Source organism: Elgaria multicarinata, chromosome 6, assembly GCF_023053635.1.
Source record: "Elgaria multicarinata webbii isolate HBS135686 ecotype San Diego chromosome 6, rElgMul1.1.pri, whole genome shotgun sequence".
Lineage (NCBI taxonomy): Eukaryota > Metazoa > Chordata > Lepidosauria > Squamata > Anguidae > Elgaria > Elgaria multicarinata.
In genome coordinates this window covers 11,906,010-11,923,581 of record NC_086176.1, presented here as the reverse complement: position 1 = coordinate 11,923,581, position 17,572 = coordinate 11,906,010, and the positions used below count along the sequence as shown (strand labels likewise).

The 17,572-nt window shown below is 41.8% G+C and overlaps 1 protein-coding gene across 1 annotated transcript in view; it reads right to left on the bottom strand.

Annotated features, from left to right (window-relative positions):
• Positions 1 to 17,572, bottom strand: part of PRAG1 (PEAK1 related, kinase-activating pseudokinase 1) — a 59,403-nt gene that overhangs the window by 23,104 nt on the left and 18,727 nt on the right. Inside the window, exon 3 of the mRNA XM_063129030.1 lies at positions 11,075 to 12,909. Coding sequence (XP_062985100.1) covers positions 11,075 to 12,909 — 1,835 coding nt within the window. The remainder of the gene's footprint in view (positions 1 to 11,074; positions 12,910 to 17,572) is intronic.

Sequence of the window (17,572 nt, the reverse complement as noted above, 5' to 3'; positions counted from 1 at the left end):
CCCAGAGCTGTATAGGCAGCCCCTAGATGTGTGGGACTGCAACTCCCATAATTCCCACCCAGCAGGGTCAATAGCCATTATGGCAGTTGCAGTCAAACACCTAAGAACATAATAAGAACAGAAGAATGAAAGAAGAGTCAGGCTGGATCAGAGCCAGAGTGGTGTAGTGGCTAAAGTATCAGACCGGGAGTTGGGAAATCCGGGTTCTAGTCCCCACTTGGCCACGGAAATCCACTGGGTGACTTTGGGCCAGTCACAGACTCTCAACCCAACCTACCTCACAGGATTGTTGTTGTGAGGATAAAATGGAGAGGAGGAGGATTATGTACCCTGCCTTGGGTTCCTTGGAGGAAAAAAGGCAGGATGTAAATGAAATAATACATAATACATACCAAGAGTGCCTCTAGTCCAGCATTCTGTTGACACAATGGCCAACCAGCTGCCCAAAGAAAACCCACAACGAGGACATGAGCACCCTCCCATCTGTGTTCCCCAGCAACTGGTATACTAGGTGTACTGCCTCTGATACTGAAGGTAGGCACTGATAGCCTTCTCTTCTATGCAATTGTCTAACCCCCTTTTAAAGCCATCCAAATTGATGGTTATCACTCTATCTTACGGAAGTGAATTCCATAGTTTAAACTAAGCACAGTGTGAAGAAGTACTTCTTTTTATCTATGCTGAATCTCCCACCAATCAGCTTTTGGGGTTCTGGTATTACGAGAAAGGGAGAAAAATGTCTCTCTGTCCACTTCCTCCCCACCATGCATAATTCCGGAGGGCACTGGGTTGGGGAAGAATGGTCTACATAATATACCTTTTCAGTCATTGGGGTAGAGAATAAATGAGAAGCCTGGGGCGGGGAATGGGGGCCTTGGATCAAAGGAGGGAAATTAAAGGGAATTTTGTCGTTAGCTTTTTGCAAATGTTGAAATCTGTGAAAACAAATGAAAAAAGGAGGCAAGAGACTGAGAGGATCATCAGATTGGGGGGGGGGAGGAATCACATTTCCCTACCGTCATTTTGCCTCCCGCTTCTGTTCCACAATAGGGACAAGCAGCTTCCTCTTTCTTCACACGGGGAAGAATGAGGAAGCAAGCAACAACCATGTGGCCCATTCAGCGGCCGTTTTTATCGCCCAGCTTCTCCTATACACAGCAGGAAATGGTAGCAAGTATTGTTATAGCCCCCAAAATATCAGATTTTCTGGGTCTTATTTTGTGACGGAAAAAAGAGCAGAAGGAGCGGGAGATGTACGGCAGGCTCACTGCGTCGTCAAAATGTCCTGTGAACAACCGTGAGTGGCCAGTCGTGCGCGTGCAATAAAATGCTCGCCTGAAAAAGCTCTGAAGTGAGCAAATGCACTTACATGTCCTCATCTTCATTTCAGTTGAGGGTGACGGCTAAAGGGTTAAGCCACGGTATCAGGGGAAAAGTGACTTGAAGAGGGATTTGAAGGAAGAGAGAAGAGGCCCCATATGGGCATTGTGGGAGGCGGAGAGAAAGAAAAATTCTCCACGTCCCTCTGATTGGGTAGAGTGTGTACAGGTTGGAAATTACCAGCCAAAATGTTGGTTGCAAGCCTCTAGTCTACACCTAACAATTCATATGAAGAACCCCCTTAGCCTCTAAGTGCCACATAATTTCCTTCTCCATTTATGGACTTCTCCCCTCCTCTTTCTGGAAATATAAGAACTTAAGAAGTTCCCTGCTGGATCAGACCAAGGGTCCATCTAGTCCAGCACTTCGTTCACACAGGGGCCAACCAGCCATCAGCCAGGGATGAACAAGCAGGACCTGGTGCAACCGCACCCTCCTACCCATGTTCCCCAGCAACTGGTGCACACAGGTTTATTGCCTCGAATACTGGAGGGAGCACACCGTTCTGCGAAATTTAAAAGTTTGTCCATTTGTAATGGAGAGAATCTGCAATAAATAAATGGTGATATGGTATTACCAGTCCAGTCAATTCAGAAGGATGCAAGAAACTAACAGCCACCTTAGCCTCTTTGTCGTAGCCTCTAAAAGAAATGATGCACTGGGCTATGAAACCTCATTCACCTTTGAACATGAGCAAACCCTGTTCTCTGAGGCCGCACAGAGAAGCGTGTGACCCATTTAAATGACAAAAACCAAAATAAGAGATAGGTAGAAACTGTTTCCCCCCTTTCGTTCCTGCATTTCGCTACCCTAAAATGTGGCACAGAAAAGTGGCTCATGCGGTAAAATTTGGAATGACGGAGATTCTGTTTGTGCAGCTTGAGACAAAGGTTTCAGTCAACTGCGGTCCTTGAAACTAGCGAAGCTCTTGGCAACATTCAGGTGAGGCAGGTGCAAATTATTAAACATTCCAGCAGCACAGTCCTATTCATGTCTACTCAGAAGTCTCACTGAATTCAGTGAGGTTTACTCCCAAGTAGGATTGCAGACCTAATTTGGATTCATAACATCCACCAGGACTTACCCATTTCAATATCTATAAATGAGAGGGAAAATATAACATTCATCCAGATCAAAAATGTGGAAAGTGTGCTCAATTTTCCAGCTTCATTTACAGTTTACAGGCAAGGGGACTACCAAATACACAAAGCCTGAGGGAGTGCGTGAAAATTTGGAGGAGATGCAAGGCCAGTTCTAACACTTTGGCAGAGCTCAGGAAACCGGTACAATTAAGTTGCTACGCTTTCCAAAGTACATAAAGCAGGAGTCCCTGTGAACCAAGCCTAACAAATGAACATTAATATGACCATTTCTAGAACAAGCTGTTTTCACATGTGAATAAAGCAAAGATCCTTTTCAAAAGTAGAGACCATTGAGGGGAAACCCTCAAAACCAGACTTTGTTGCTGAAGTTGGAGACTTTTCCATGGAAAGACATTCTGCTTCCCTTCTAAGGTTTTCTCTACCCAAAGACAACTGAACAATTTAGAAATTGTTACCTAGGGAGGTTGTGGGCTCTCCCACACTAGAGGCATTCAAGAGGCAGCTGGACAACTATCTGTCATGGATGCTTTAGGGTGGATTCTTGCATTGAGCAGGGGGTTGGACTTGATGGCCTTATAGGCCCCTTCCAACGCTGCTATTCTATGATTCTATGAAATTTTGTTTATACATACAATCCACTATATTTTATAAAACAAACTGTACATCAAAAGGAAAATGGAAGATGTTTACATGTAAAAAAACAGAACAACGAAAACATTTCAAAGACATGAAGAGTCACTTCCCCTGATTCTAGTCGAGACAGAAAGTCATAAAAGCTTAATACCTTAAGGCAGCCTTTCCCAACCTGCTGCTCGCCAGATGTCTTAGACCGTAACCCCCAACTGGGAATTGTAGTTCAACATCTGGAGGGCACCAGGTTGGGGAAGTGCGTCAGGCATTTCTAGTTTCACTGACTACAAGGCTTAATGAAAGTTTGTTATGAAAGGCAACAGTTCAGGTATTCTCACAGGTGGCCGTGTTCCAATGAACATAATTCCATGGTGTTTGATGATGGAACACTTTGCACTGGGCACTGAATTATTTTAAAGGCCCAAAGGACGTAATTATCTCTTCAATACTGATCTTTGCAAAGTCCCCTTCATAGCCGGAGGACTGTAGGCATACTTACAAATAGCTGCTAACGGGTATAGGTTAGGCAACACTTGATAAGACCAATTTAGCTTTTATGCTTCCAATTGGGGGCATGGAAAGTTACTGAAGCCTCAGGAAAAAAGCAAAATGGCTGGCTGCTATACTTCTCCTAAAAGCTTCTTATCGACGATAAAAAAAAACCCCACAAAATTTCAGATGACTAGTAAAAAAAAAAAAAACCCTGAAAAAAATGTAGTACATAAAATCTTGCCACTCCTCCATTTTGGAAAGATTCTGTGCTGATCTAAACAGATGTTTGGTCGGATCTCATTTATACTTTATTGATTGCGTTAAAAAGCTAAAAGATAGGAACTCCAATGCAGCATCTGTTTTACTTGCATGAATGTTCCGACCAACAGGTAACGCTCAGTTGTTAGAAGGAGCTGGCCTTTTAGAGAGATAGACCTTTGGTCCATCCAGCTGGGCAGAGCCTCTCCAAAGCAAACAGAGGACTTCCCCTAGAAAAGCCAGGGAACAGCTCCTTGGCCCTTATATGTGCAAAACACTGAGCGACGGCGCCTTCTCCTTGAACCTTTCACAGCTGTGTCCCAGGTGCTTCCAGATAAGGCTTTTACCCCCCACGGTCCTCCCTCCCTCACAGAATTTTACAAGGAATGCAGGTGTTGCCACCCACAATTTGTAGCCGTCCTGTGTTTTCCCACTGCTTCTTCCACTGTTTTTCTTTCTAGAAAAACATCCATTAAGAAAAGACGGAATAGTTCCACGATACCTTTTGACCGTTAGTGCTAGGAGCCCTCCGCCTGGAAGCATCCACAGAGGTAATAATGCCTCTTTCTTGATCCTTACGTTACAAGCTGCATCTCACTGAAATTCCTCTCCAACACAGCTATCAAAGGAGCAGTGGTGTGGGGCGAAAAGTTTTCCAAAATGGAAAGTTTTCCAGTGCTTTATTTTTCCGTGGAAAATGTTCCATTTTGTAAGCTCATGAATGGATGCCAAATGCAAATACAATTTTAGGGCAAGCTTATTACTTTTAAAGTTGCAATTGATCTTTTTCAGGTGGTTATCCCTAGAAAGCATTTGAGAGGATACATAGAGGATAAGGCAGCTTCCTATGAATGTTGTTATTCCAGAACATTAAGAATAAAACCCATTTCCTTAGAAACAAGGCATTTTTCATTCTCCTCTGACATGTATATAATTAATCAATTTAATCAGAGCGATCATATATCAACCCATTACAAGTGGTGTTTTCCCCCTATCCTTGGACAATGGCCATTCTTGGCAGCATTAACAGCTGGACAATTATTTTCATATTTTTGAACACTACTGCATATTTTAAAATAGGGGGAGCAGATTTAATGGTATAATATAACCAATTGTCTCTTTGATATGTTATAGTACTGATAGCTGGTGCTATCTACTTTTTGAACATTTCCCAAAAAACAGTGAGCAAATGTTTGAGCACTCAACATCTCCCACAGTTTATCATAACCTAGTAGAGATATTCTACTGAATTTTGATAAAGAGAAATACCCTAAACTAGCTGTCAGGTATGCTTTAGGGTGGATTCCTGCATCGAGCGGTGGGTTGGACTCGATGGCCTTATAGGCCCCTTCCAACTCTACTATTCTATGATTCTAGATGAAGGCTTTATCCAAAGATTTATATACTGTGTGATTTTCAGGACATGTTGCCATAAATATCCAGATTTTATATGGAATAGTCTCAGCCAATTCTCTTTCCCATTTCTTCTGATAAAACTTAAAGCTCGTTTGGTAGTTCCATAAATTTTCCTTACCGTTTCTTTTACTTGACACATTTTAGAATTATTGCTGGTAGTCATTTTAAACCATTTCTCTTTCACACCCAACCAAGTTTTCTTATTAGTAGATTTAATGTGTATCTGATCTGAAAATGCTGCTGGTGTGAAGCGCTGCTGCCTTTTTTCTTTATTCTATTCCTCTGCCTTTAACAGCAATCTGATAGGCCCCCAAAAATGAAGAAGGTGAAGCTTTTCCTGGCACAGATATAAGACAGTGGGGAAATCTTCCTGGATTTTATTTCTGCCTTCGAAATTGACGGCAGGACTAGAACCATGAAACAAGTGGGCAGTGATACCTAATAATTGGTTTCACTTTTCCATGCCCTGCACTTCCCCAAAACATTTGGGGGAACCTGAGTTTTGGGAAATTGTTCAGCAGTTATTTTCTCCCACGACTGTGGGCAGAGGACAGACTGGAAGAGGTCTTGGGCTTGTATGATCATTCCCTTTGCTCTCTTTGTAGCAGGTTTACAGCTACAGATGAACAAATCAGTCTATTTCTGGTCTCTGTCAGTTTCACATTTATTCAACGGTACTGCATTTCTTCGATTCTAAGACGCAGTTTTTCCCCATATAAACATCTCTAAAAACGGGGTGCGTCTTAGAATCGCAGGTGCATTTATTATTTCTTAGAATCAAAGCTTTTTTTTCCTGTTGGTGGTACTGAAATTAGTGTGCATCTTATAATCAATGGCGTCTTAGAATCGAATAATCAATATATATAAGGTGCCTGAAAACAGACAACTACCAAAACCACTAGTGAAGAGAGATGATCAGCAAGAAACCCATTTATTATTATACAAAAGTTACAAAAAGGCTGATGTATCCCATAGTTGTTTAATAATAGTGGTGTTGGGTACTATAATACAATAAACCAATAATTGGAATGATATTCCTACTTAAAGACTATACAAGTCTATAACATAGCCCAACAAAATCACACTTTAGTATATTTGACACATTTGGCAATAATATCAGTACATAAACATATATTCACAGATATATTGTAAATAAGGTTTGTTCTTATTCTATTTTGTTCTTTCCAGCATTGTAAGTTGATGGTTTGGGTAGTTGTGTGCTTTCAGGCCCCTTATTTATATTGGTCATTTAAGAACTACTGCCTTCTATTTATTTGTGTTGTCTTAGAATCAAAGAAATACAGTAAGTTTGTTCTGTCCAGTTTCTGCATCCATCTGTGAATTTTTAAAAAAATGCATGGAAATTTGCATTTCTCTCCATACACAACTTTCCCTAACATTTGCATTTTTCTATGCAATGTTCTGTAATATGTGCATTTTTCTACAGAAAATTTAAGCAGAGAACTGCATTACAAAATTCAGAGAAGTGCATTATCCTTGCATTGCCAATCTGCATATTAGTACAGGACAGGTGAAATAGGTCAGCTCACTTAAACATGTGCACCAAACAAAATTTCCCCCCATCCCTATTACAACCAATGAGGGAGATATCCTATGCTTATTTGGGATTTCCTTGATCCCGTAAGACTGAAACATCTTTAGAAAAGGAAATGCAGAAGCTGGAGGCTAGCTCCCAATTTCTCTCTGGGTACAACTGGGGTAGGGGAGGAAAGATAACATTGGAAAGACTTTTCTTCAAAGTAGAAAGAAATTAGAGAAGGCTAGAACACTTCAAATGCATGAGGACATCACAAACAACCCATATCTCAGCTTTCCCCAACCTAGTGCCCTCCAGATGTTTTAAATATGCAAAGAACTGCAGCCTTAATTTAGGTTATAAAGAACATCTGAGTTGCCTTCAGTCAAAAATTCAATTTGTAGGGAGAAAAGGCTGAAGTCAATCAATGTGATTTTATATGGCTGTTCTATAGCTTCCTTTTCAAAGGGGTCATGACTTTACCTACTAAAAATAACTAAATGACTGCCAATTACTTCCCATCTCTCTCAGTCAACCCTCTTCCCCTCCTTCTAAGTGTTGCCTGCAGCATATTTCTGGGTAACATAGGGAGATTCATTCCCCACCCCCCTCTTCCCGCCTAGCACAACACAAAATGGATGATTACATTTTGTGGGATTACTTGCTCACCGACCATTAATTGAAACCAAGGTTCTTTCACAACATCCCTTCTGCTGCTCCATTACAACCCAAGAGTTCAGAAATTCAGAACTATAATATCTGGAAATACAGGATTTTATTTATTTATTTATTGCATTTCTATACCGCCCAATAGCTGAAGCTCTCTGGGCAGTTTACAAATTCCTTGATTTATTCAACGGTTTACAAAATTCAGCTTCGAGACAGATGATGTAACCCAGAAGCCAGTTTGGAACTCAGCTCCCAAGTAAGAACTTTGGGGTGTGACTGGATATGCTGCTATAGTTCCCCCTTTCTCTGGAAGTGGGCAACATACATGTAATGGAGCTCACGGGGAGTGAGACATAGGATGGTGTGCCAGTGGTAGGGTGACCATATGGAAAGGAGGACAGGGCTCCTGCAGTTGCATAGAAAAGAGAATTTTAGCAGATATCATTTGTATATATGGAGAACCTGGTGAAATTTCCTCTTCATCAAAACAGTTACAGCTGCAGGTGCCCTGCCCTCTTTTGCATCTGGTCACTCTAGTATAGCTCCTGCAGTTTTAACTGTTGTGATGAAGAGGGAATTTCACCAGGTTCTCCATATATACAAATGATATCTGCTAAAATTCTCTTTTCTATGCAACTGTTAAATATGCAGGAGCCCTGTCCTCCTTTCCATATGGTCACCCTACGGTGTGCCTCCTCCCCACAGCCCCTCTGATCCCCAGAAAAGGAGAAACCAATGACCATATGGAAAAAGGTATTCTTTAGATGTCGTGGAGCCACACTATTTAGGGCAGGGGTAGACAGGCTTCAGGCTTGTGAGATCTACTTTGTGTGTTTTTTACTAGAATCTTAAAGCCTTCCAACTGGAGCTCGATGCAATGCTATTATTTAAGCATTGGGAGCCAGAAGCCCTTGGCAACGTACTGCAAATCATCCAGCGATTGCTAGTGCAGCCTTCTCTGGGCTTCCCTAAATGAGTGATTTATTGGTTTTGTGGATCCATTACATGATGTCATCAATAGCCAGGATGTCTCCCACGCTATCCCCTGGATATCACACATTTGAAAAAACACACAGATAATGTGGTATGATTCTGATATCGTGGGATCTTTCTGCCACTAAATGGCGCTGTCTCATTAAAACACAATGGGGCCTTTCCAAGAAGGGAACAAATCACAGGGTTGTGTATGATGGATTACTGCAAGGATGAATCCAACACATCCCCCAGATGTGTTGGATTCCAACTTACAGCATGCATAACCATTGGCCATGCTGCCTGGGAAAGATGGGAGTTGCAGTCCAACACATCTGAAGGGCACCAGAGTGGATCCCAATGTGCTTTCTGCTTGCCCTTGGTGTAAGGCATTAAAGTTTACTTGAACCTGAAAACAAACGGACAGCGTATGCAGAATTCTCAGTCTAATGTCTTATAGATCAAGGGAGAGCCAACTTCAAGTCTGGAAGATCTACTTCGATTTTTGCTAGAACCTTAAGATCCACTAAGCGGAGACTAGGTCATACTCTTCAAATCACAGGAATTTGTTTCCAATACCAGAAATGAACGGAGCTCACATAAAAATCCACTACTAGTTAAGCTTTCCTCATTTCATGTCCAGTCCCTACAAATACATTCCATTCAAGCGTTGTAATACAGGTGATAGTCTACCCATATTTAAAACGTCTGTGTGGCTATAAGAGCAAAAAGAAGGAAAACTTTGTGTGGCTTTTGCCAGCCCATGACAACGGACCAGGACAGAGATCCAGAGGATTTCCCCATGGAAAACAAAGAGCTATTCTTCCAATTCATTATTCCCCACAACTTCTCTCTCCCAAGAACAATATTCTTTAACCATAGTTAATCTTTGATCTTCCAAAGAAAGAATCACAGGCCTCTTGTGATGACCTTCTCCTTGCCTCTGGAGGTAAAGTAAATCAGCAGAGAGAGTGTTTCAAATAGCTTTACTCAGAACATGAAGTTAACAGTGAGCGTTTTTAGACACACATTTGTTTTCTCCTGACCAGCAACGTGTTTTTGCTTTCACTGGAGGGTGTGTGTTCCAAAAAGGTTATTGATTCACCCTTCACTCGTTTAAAACACCAGTTTTATCTGTCAGCTATTCAGTAAAAAAAAAGTTTCCAAATTAGTCAAAACTGAGGTCTGACTCAAATGTTACATTTGCAGTGTAGTAGCCACTGAAGAATACAACTATTTGGATACTGTTCTGCATAAGACACTGCTGGGGTTTCCCATGAGGTGCGCAAGGGAGGGGTTTTACTGGCCCAGTTAAAATTGGTAGAGATAATGACTTATTTTTATGTATTTAATTCATTTCTATACTGTCCATCTGCCAAAGCTGACTGAGTGGTGCTAGGAAATAGTTTAGTGACAAAAAATGTTGTAGCCCAACATGTTTTGGGTTACAACTCATAAAATCGTAGAATAGTAGAGCTGAAAGGGGCCTATAACTCTTCTGGAGGGGCTGGCCAATTTTATTTATTTGGCTACAGCATTTTTTTAAATAATGATTTCCTCCCCAGCACACATCAGGTCTTTGTTTCTTCTACTTATTAGTGCTACCCTCAATTTCTTCTGTTTGGTTGAAATGGACTAAATGCCATGGGAATTTGCCCTGTGGGAATTGGAGTAGTGAAGAGCCAGTGTGGTGTAGTGGCTAAAGTGCTGGACTGGGAGTCAGTAGATCCGGGTTCTAGTCCCCACTCGGCCATGGAAACCCACTGGGTGACTTTGGGCCAGTCACAGACTCTCAGCCCGACCCACCTCACAGGGTTGTTGTTGTTGTGTGGATAAAATGGAGAGGAGGAGGAGGATTGGGTTCCTTGGAGGGAAAAAAGTGGGATATAAATGTAATTAAATAAATAAATAAATTTGCTTCACACAAACAGCCTCCCACCTGGCATGGCACCCACAAAATTGCCCACAATTATGTAAAACAGAAAGTACATAAAGCTGTCTTGCATTTTCAAATCAATACTATTGTATCTGGAGATAAGGCTTCACTGGAACTCTCCACGAGCAGCACTAAGAACCACGATGATGAGAATGAGGTGGTAGACTAAGCTGGTAGGATAGTGGGCTATACTACTTCAGTCTGCAGGAAGGGCTGGGCCATATTTTTAAATGCTCCTCCACATTAAACACTCTATCCATGCAGCAGACTAACATGTTAGAGAGAAAGGTGTACCATATAATAATTAAAAAGAACGAGGCATAACTGTCATGGTTGCCACTAGAAATTCTGGAAACTGCTGTTTGTGAGGATTCTTAGATGGGGAGCCTTGACAATTAAATGGACTTAAGCCTGTCATGTAAATAAGCCCTAAGTCAATCGGTAATAGTAGTAATATTTCCCCACCTGTACCCCAATGTGGTAATTTAGCACATAGGGATACTAAAAAACCCATTTATTTGATTTTTCAGTTTAACGGATATTTCTTCAGGAATCAAAATATGAACTTTCCACTCAGGGAAACTCCTAAATTATTTCCACTGGAAGGCTGGACACACACACGCACAGATATAATTGTCGCCAGAAGGCCAGAATTTTGAAATTTAACATTCATTTCTGTACCTGGATTGTTTCTTTGGAGGCGGAGGGGGTGGTGCAAAGTCCTCCATTCCATTCTTGTCTTTAGGGAACTCAAAGGCAAAAGATGCTGACTTGCTCATTCCTCCGAGCTTGTTCTCTTGTAAAGAGCAGTTTCCCCCCTGATGGAAATTAGAAGAACTCGGAGGACTTCTTGCTCCATTCCTCGTTTCCATCTCTGGCATACTTTTCAAGAGTCCCTGCTCTTCTTCCTCTTCTTCCTCTATCCTGCATTGCCTGCTCCAGGGAAGATTGTGATATTTCTGTCTTCTCTCAGAACTTGAGGGAGACAGACTTCTGTTGGGCTCTTCGAGAGAGATTCTGGTCACATGTGAACACAGGGAGGATGACGGCCCAGAGATAGGGCAGTCAGCCCCATTGCTTGGAATGTCAACATCTTCATGGCCAGGGCTGTCACAGGTTTCTGCAGTAGAAGAACTCACTGATCGTGTGAGAGACCCTTCGCTTCTAGGTGGGCTGCCTTTGGACAACTTTGGGGGAATAGCTGGAGTCTCACCAATCATGTACTTGCTACCTATTGGGGACTGGAGACCAGAGCCATTTTCCCTTGAAGCCATCTCGTGGCTGTTTGCTCGTGGCAACTCCCTGGGCTCAAAGAAAGGCGATGTTTTTCCAGGCTCTGAATTAGCAGTGGGGCTAACACTGGGCCACTGGACCCCAACAGCTGAGTCTGGGCTGCTAAGAAATATTGTCCGGTTGTCATCTTCTGTGTGGGCTGCCATAATGGTTATAGTCGCTGCTACTTGCGTGGCAGAATCTTGAAACTCCTTTTCACAGCTCAAGTGGAGAGTCCTCTCTCTCCAAAGGCCACCCTCTTGATCTTTACATGGGCTACACGCCAAGGCATCACTCCTTGGATGTGTGTTGGAATTACTTAGCTGCGCCTTTTTCCTCTTTGTACTCTCCGCATAGATAGGCTCATTCTGAGGGCCCACTTGACCGGAAAACTCTTGCTCTGCAGAATGATTTACATTTTCTATACGCTTGCCTTCCATTGGTTCTGATTCCCTGACCAGCGGACAGCAATCATTTCCCTGAGAGAAATCCAGCGGGCTGTTGCTTTTTAGCACCGCATCTGGAAGAAATGCTAATATCTCTGCTTCCGAGCACATGCGGTTATATACATAATCACGTGGAGGAGGTTTCTCCCTTTGATAGTCCGGTTCTGAATTCAAGACTCCGCTTTCCCCTTCGCTGAAATTCACTACCCTGGACTTGGCTCTTGCAATCACTGCAGCGTCCTGCCCCTGAAATTTAGAAACCGGGTTTTCATTTTCAGGCCACTCCACTTTGGTGCTAGTATTGTCAAATCCCTGATGAACAGGCGCCTCTCCGGAATAGTCTGCAATAGAACAGTACTCCCCACCTTCACTTTCTAAGTCAGGGGTATTGGATATACTGGCTTTCTCTGAAAGTGATGCCTCTCCTTTTTGGTGGATGGGAGGGTACCTCTCAGAGTCCATGGCAGGAGCAACGTATCTGTCCCTAAAAATGGATGACTTGTGACAGAAGCCTAAATATGGCAAGGCTAACTTCTCCTTGCTGGGAATTTCAGCTCCATTCTCTTGTGCACCCACATCACTTAGAAAGGTCATATTACTGAAGGAGATATTTCTTTCTGCCCTTCTTTCAGAACCAGAGGGACCAATCACTGGACGGCTGTGCGAAGTACTATCATTTGGAGCATTCTGAACAGCAGACTTCCTTATGACATTGTTGCTGAATTTGTCAATGCATGCTCTTTGTTCATCTCCAGATTTCATCAAGATGTGCTTTCTGAATGTTGTCCTCTTGCTGACCTGCATTGGTCAAAGATAAATACAGATAGTTAGAGAGAGAGAGAAAGGCAAAAATACTTCAGCTACTGCTCTGCTAACATCCTATCACCACTTTTAAAAATTAGTTTGGAAATCATCCAATTAAAAAAAACAACCCTCGTGCTCCCCCCGATTTACTCATCCCTCCCTGTTCCCAGGATCCCCTGTGCATCATGTGAACACACAGGGATGATCCCGGGGCGATCCCTAACCTATCACCCTGTCTAGCCATGCCCTCTGTTGCTGCAAGATCCGGCCACCTGACCGAGATCTTGTGACATCCAGCTGAGCTCTCATGAGAGTCCCACAGCTGAAAAGGGGCACAGGGCAGAGGAAGAGGTAGGAGGCAGAGGAGGCAGCAGCAGGGGAAACAGTGCAAGGCAGCACAACATACGTTCTCATATCAGGTGGCAAGACACCTTGGGCCAGGGCTGAAAGAATCCATTCTGAGAAATGAAACCTCAGAAGGACTAGGAATTATTCTAGACATCATACAGAATGTGGTAGATTGAGGCCATACAATTCAGTTTTGCATCACTTTGCGTGTGCATGCATCATATTTTTGAGTGCACCCTGACATAAAGCAGAAACAACACATTCTGAATGTCAGAGAGCCTTCTATCTGATGTGCTAGTTCACTACATTTTTTCTAATGTTGATGAGTATTACAAAAATATGTTCATTCATCTACTCTGAAAGTAGTACAGAATTCTGCCACCTAATACCCACATTACTTTAATGGATTGGGAATATAAATTGCAAGCGTAGTGGCGCTAATCTGGGTAGGAATCACAGTGGGGCAGAAAGGGTTAAATCCCTTCTATTCCTACATGTTACAGTTCTAATCCTGACTGGAACACTACACTTACTCTAGAATAAAAAGAAATCAGATGTAGCAACTAACTACAGCTTTAAAACACTCATCTAAAATTCGTAAAAAATATATAGACAAATGTGCTTGTGAGGGCATTTTTTACTACCCCAAGCTGTTGGGATGGTAAAATGCCCCAAAATCAGAAATGTGTCTGTGATGTCCGAAGAAGTATGCTTTAAACTCAAAATATTAGAAAAGTATCATAAACTGTCAAAGTAAAACTTCAGGTAAAACTTTATTACTACGAAGAACTAACATTTCCGGTCTTGTGGGTTATTTTTCAAACCCCATAAGAAATCAATGTCTTGTGAGGTAAATGTTCCCCAATGAAATGCCATTGTCTGTGCCAACCTATTGACACCCACTTCCTTAGGGTGGGTTTTCTTGGGGGAAAAACCATGGGGAAATTTTACATCCCCAAATCATCGCCTGGTTTTGGTGACATAAATACACCCCCAATGGTAAAATCAATAGATTCTTGGAATATTTTATAGCCCAATGTTTGGGGGTGGGTGTCCAGAAAGAAAGTGGTGATAGGCTAAAATTTGAGTACGTTATACAGATGACAGAAGGCAACAATTTTGTGGGACATCTACGTTGTAGGTCAACTTCTGTGTAAATTCTGCAATGTAAAGCGCATTTGGAGAATCTTTGTATTCCTTTCTGATTAGTTCAGTTAAAGTACCACGAACTTTGGTCCTTGGTCAATAATCTCATTCTGCATAACAGGTAGAACTGCTCTGAGTTTGTTTACTATGAAGGTCTAGTCCTTAGTAAACTTTGGGCTGTGATGTACTAATTCAGACTAGGAGCTCATCTGATTGAATGCTCCTCCATACAAAAAATTCCCTCCGCACAAATGTCAAGGAGAGCAGGCCCAGCCATTTCCCTGACAAGCCAGTTTCCCAGGAATATTTTTTTGTAAGGAGTCATCTGAAGTCCAAGACCTGGCTTGCACATAATGAGGAGCCACTGTGGGTGAATTTCCCTGTTTCTTGTTGCGACAGCTATTTTGAATATTTGGATTGCGATACACTGTGGCTTGTCTTTACATGTGAACCTGGCAAGGGTGGGTTGTTGGGTTGCTTGAGCCTAGAACACATGGGATGTTTTAGGAGTTTTGAGTGGCTTGTCAACCCCAACAAACCTCCCTTGCATGTAACGAGAAGCTATGGTGCCCCCCACTTCCCTGTTGCCCTCTGAATATTAAAAACGTCAGGTGCTGCTGTGACGAGAAGCCCCGTGGAGAAATTCACCCATGGTGGCTTCTCGTTACGTGTGAACTGGGCCTAAATCATGCATCCCACATACAGCTTAACCACTTCAGTAAGCACCTAAGTAAGGGGGATTAAACTGAATGTAGTCAAGTGGCCCAAATAAAGTGGAGAAGCTGGAAAAGTAGTCATTAACATTCCTGATGTGATGAAACCCAATTTTATTTTAGCACTACGGATTTTTCCTCTCAAGTTCAGATTGGCTAATAATTTCCTCTCTTCCCTCCTGCTTTAGAAAGGAGTTGCCTTATCACTGCCCTCATCTGTTATAAGCATTACAAAGGCGTAGGCGTTCTCTGTAAAGTGGCATCTGGTTTATTGAGAAGCAAAGTCACGACAGTTCAAAAGCTTACCCATGATACAAATCATTCATATTAAGGAAAACCTGTGCCTCGGGAAGAAATTCAAAGAGCTATGTGGCAGCCTTCTTCCCATGAATGACAGCAATACTGTTTATTTCGGGGAAATAATTTTAATTGATCATCTCTGATGTCCTTGCTGACAACAAAAAGGTAGATGTCTGTTCTTAATGAATACATCCATCCACCTTTGCAGCCTTATCGAGAATGATATTATGGCTGCAATCCTATACTGGGGTTATTTGGGAGTAAGTTCCATTAATTCAATGGGACTTAATTCTGAGTAAACACAGGATCACGTTGCTAGAGCGGTGGGTTTCTTTTTACGTGAATCCTGCAGTAAAGCATATGGAAAATTTATTGATTATTGGTGGGAAATTTATTGATTATTGCTTGGAATTTTCAAGGGACAATAATAATCAAATACCACCACTTTGGCATACGATGCTTATTTTATTCATTTATTTATTTTGTTTAGAAACTTTTTTTAAGACTACCCTTAAGGGTAAGGACACTTATGAACAAGTTAGTGCATTTTTAACCATCTTTTGGACAGAATAAAGCAGACTTCCCCAATCTGGTGCCCTCCAGATGAGTTGGACTACACATCCCAACACATCTGGAGGACTCCAGGTTGGGGATGGCTGGAATAAAGAATATAGAAGACTCCCTCTTGGAATAATACCACCCTTTCATTTTGTTCCCAGGTCAGACCAGATGAGAATGTTAGACAAGAACCTTCTCATGGAAGTTTGTGGGTCCTTTACATGACGCCATCAACCTCCATAGCTCTCCCGTGCTTTCTTTATCCCACTCTTTAAAAGATCAGAGATAATGACTACAGAGCCATCTAGTGGCTGTAAAATGAAACATATAGAACTTACCAAGAAAGGAAGTCAAAGCACATGTCTGCCTATGTAAAGGACCCAATTTTAATCCCACAAAGAGTCTGGAAGCAGAAGGTCCAGTAAGGATGTGGGATTTTAGCTTTGGTGAAGCCCTTACTGTTTAGCTGACACTATTCCTGCAGTTACTGGAAAAGTTGCTAAGTTTTTTTCTGTTGCAGTTAGGTTGAGCTGTTTTAAGCCCTTCATTAGTTAATCAATCAAACCAGCTCTTACCAGTTAACCAACTAAAATGTGTCAGTTGACTAATTTGCTGGTTCAAGTTTGAAGCCCTTGATTTTGAATTTGAATTTAGCAATATAAATAGCAGCACATAACTTTGGGCAGAAAAAGCGAGGCAACAATTTTATGATGAGATGTAAAAAAATCCCCTACTTCCTGCAAAGGTGAGTTTCCCAGTCTGCTGGGCTGACAAAGGATGCCTGAGTTGCTCATCCCTGAAGTTCAAAATCACGAACCATGCCGTCAAAAACATCAAACAGATTTTGAATTCACGAGATCTGAAAGCATAATACATATAGGTTCCTGAATATATCTTCCTTTTTCCTTTCAGTGTTGTGGCTTTGGGGCACACCACTGTCACAATTTCCCATTTTCTCTACAACAAAGAGGGCTAGAGAACTGCTTTTAAAAATTATTATTATTATTATTAATAATAATAATTCTCTAGGATTCTAACAGCAGCCCTTAAGCATCACAAATCCTTTTCTTCCCTCTTCTCCGCACTATCTGATATGATTAATTCATGGATTCCCTGAAAAGGCTTTCAGTTACACAAGGAAGTAACTGAACAGTGAACTGTGCTTTAACTGATTGTGATGAAACTTGGGCTCATTAGAAACTGAACCCAATTAGTAATACTAGCATTTTCAAGTTAGTGCATGAAATAAATTGCTTGTTCTGCCCATGCTTCCGGTCTTTCCTCTCCTTAATAAGTTTTATCTAAAATTAAAGTTGCCAGCAAATTTTGCCGAAGGCAAAATGTCAAGGCAAATACAGACATTCCTGCTTGGGCAAAAGATCTGAGGAATGAGAAAGAAAAGCATAAAGGAAGTCTTGAAAAGAATGGTGACATTTCTCCAAGGGCTAGGCTGTTCACACATCTCTATCTGACATCCTTCTTATAATACACTGTAAATTAAGAAATAACATCAAAAGCCTTTGTATCTTAAGGTATATTTGCAACAGGTCTTTCCTTCAGCGTGGGAAAAGATGAAGCTATTCAAACCAAAT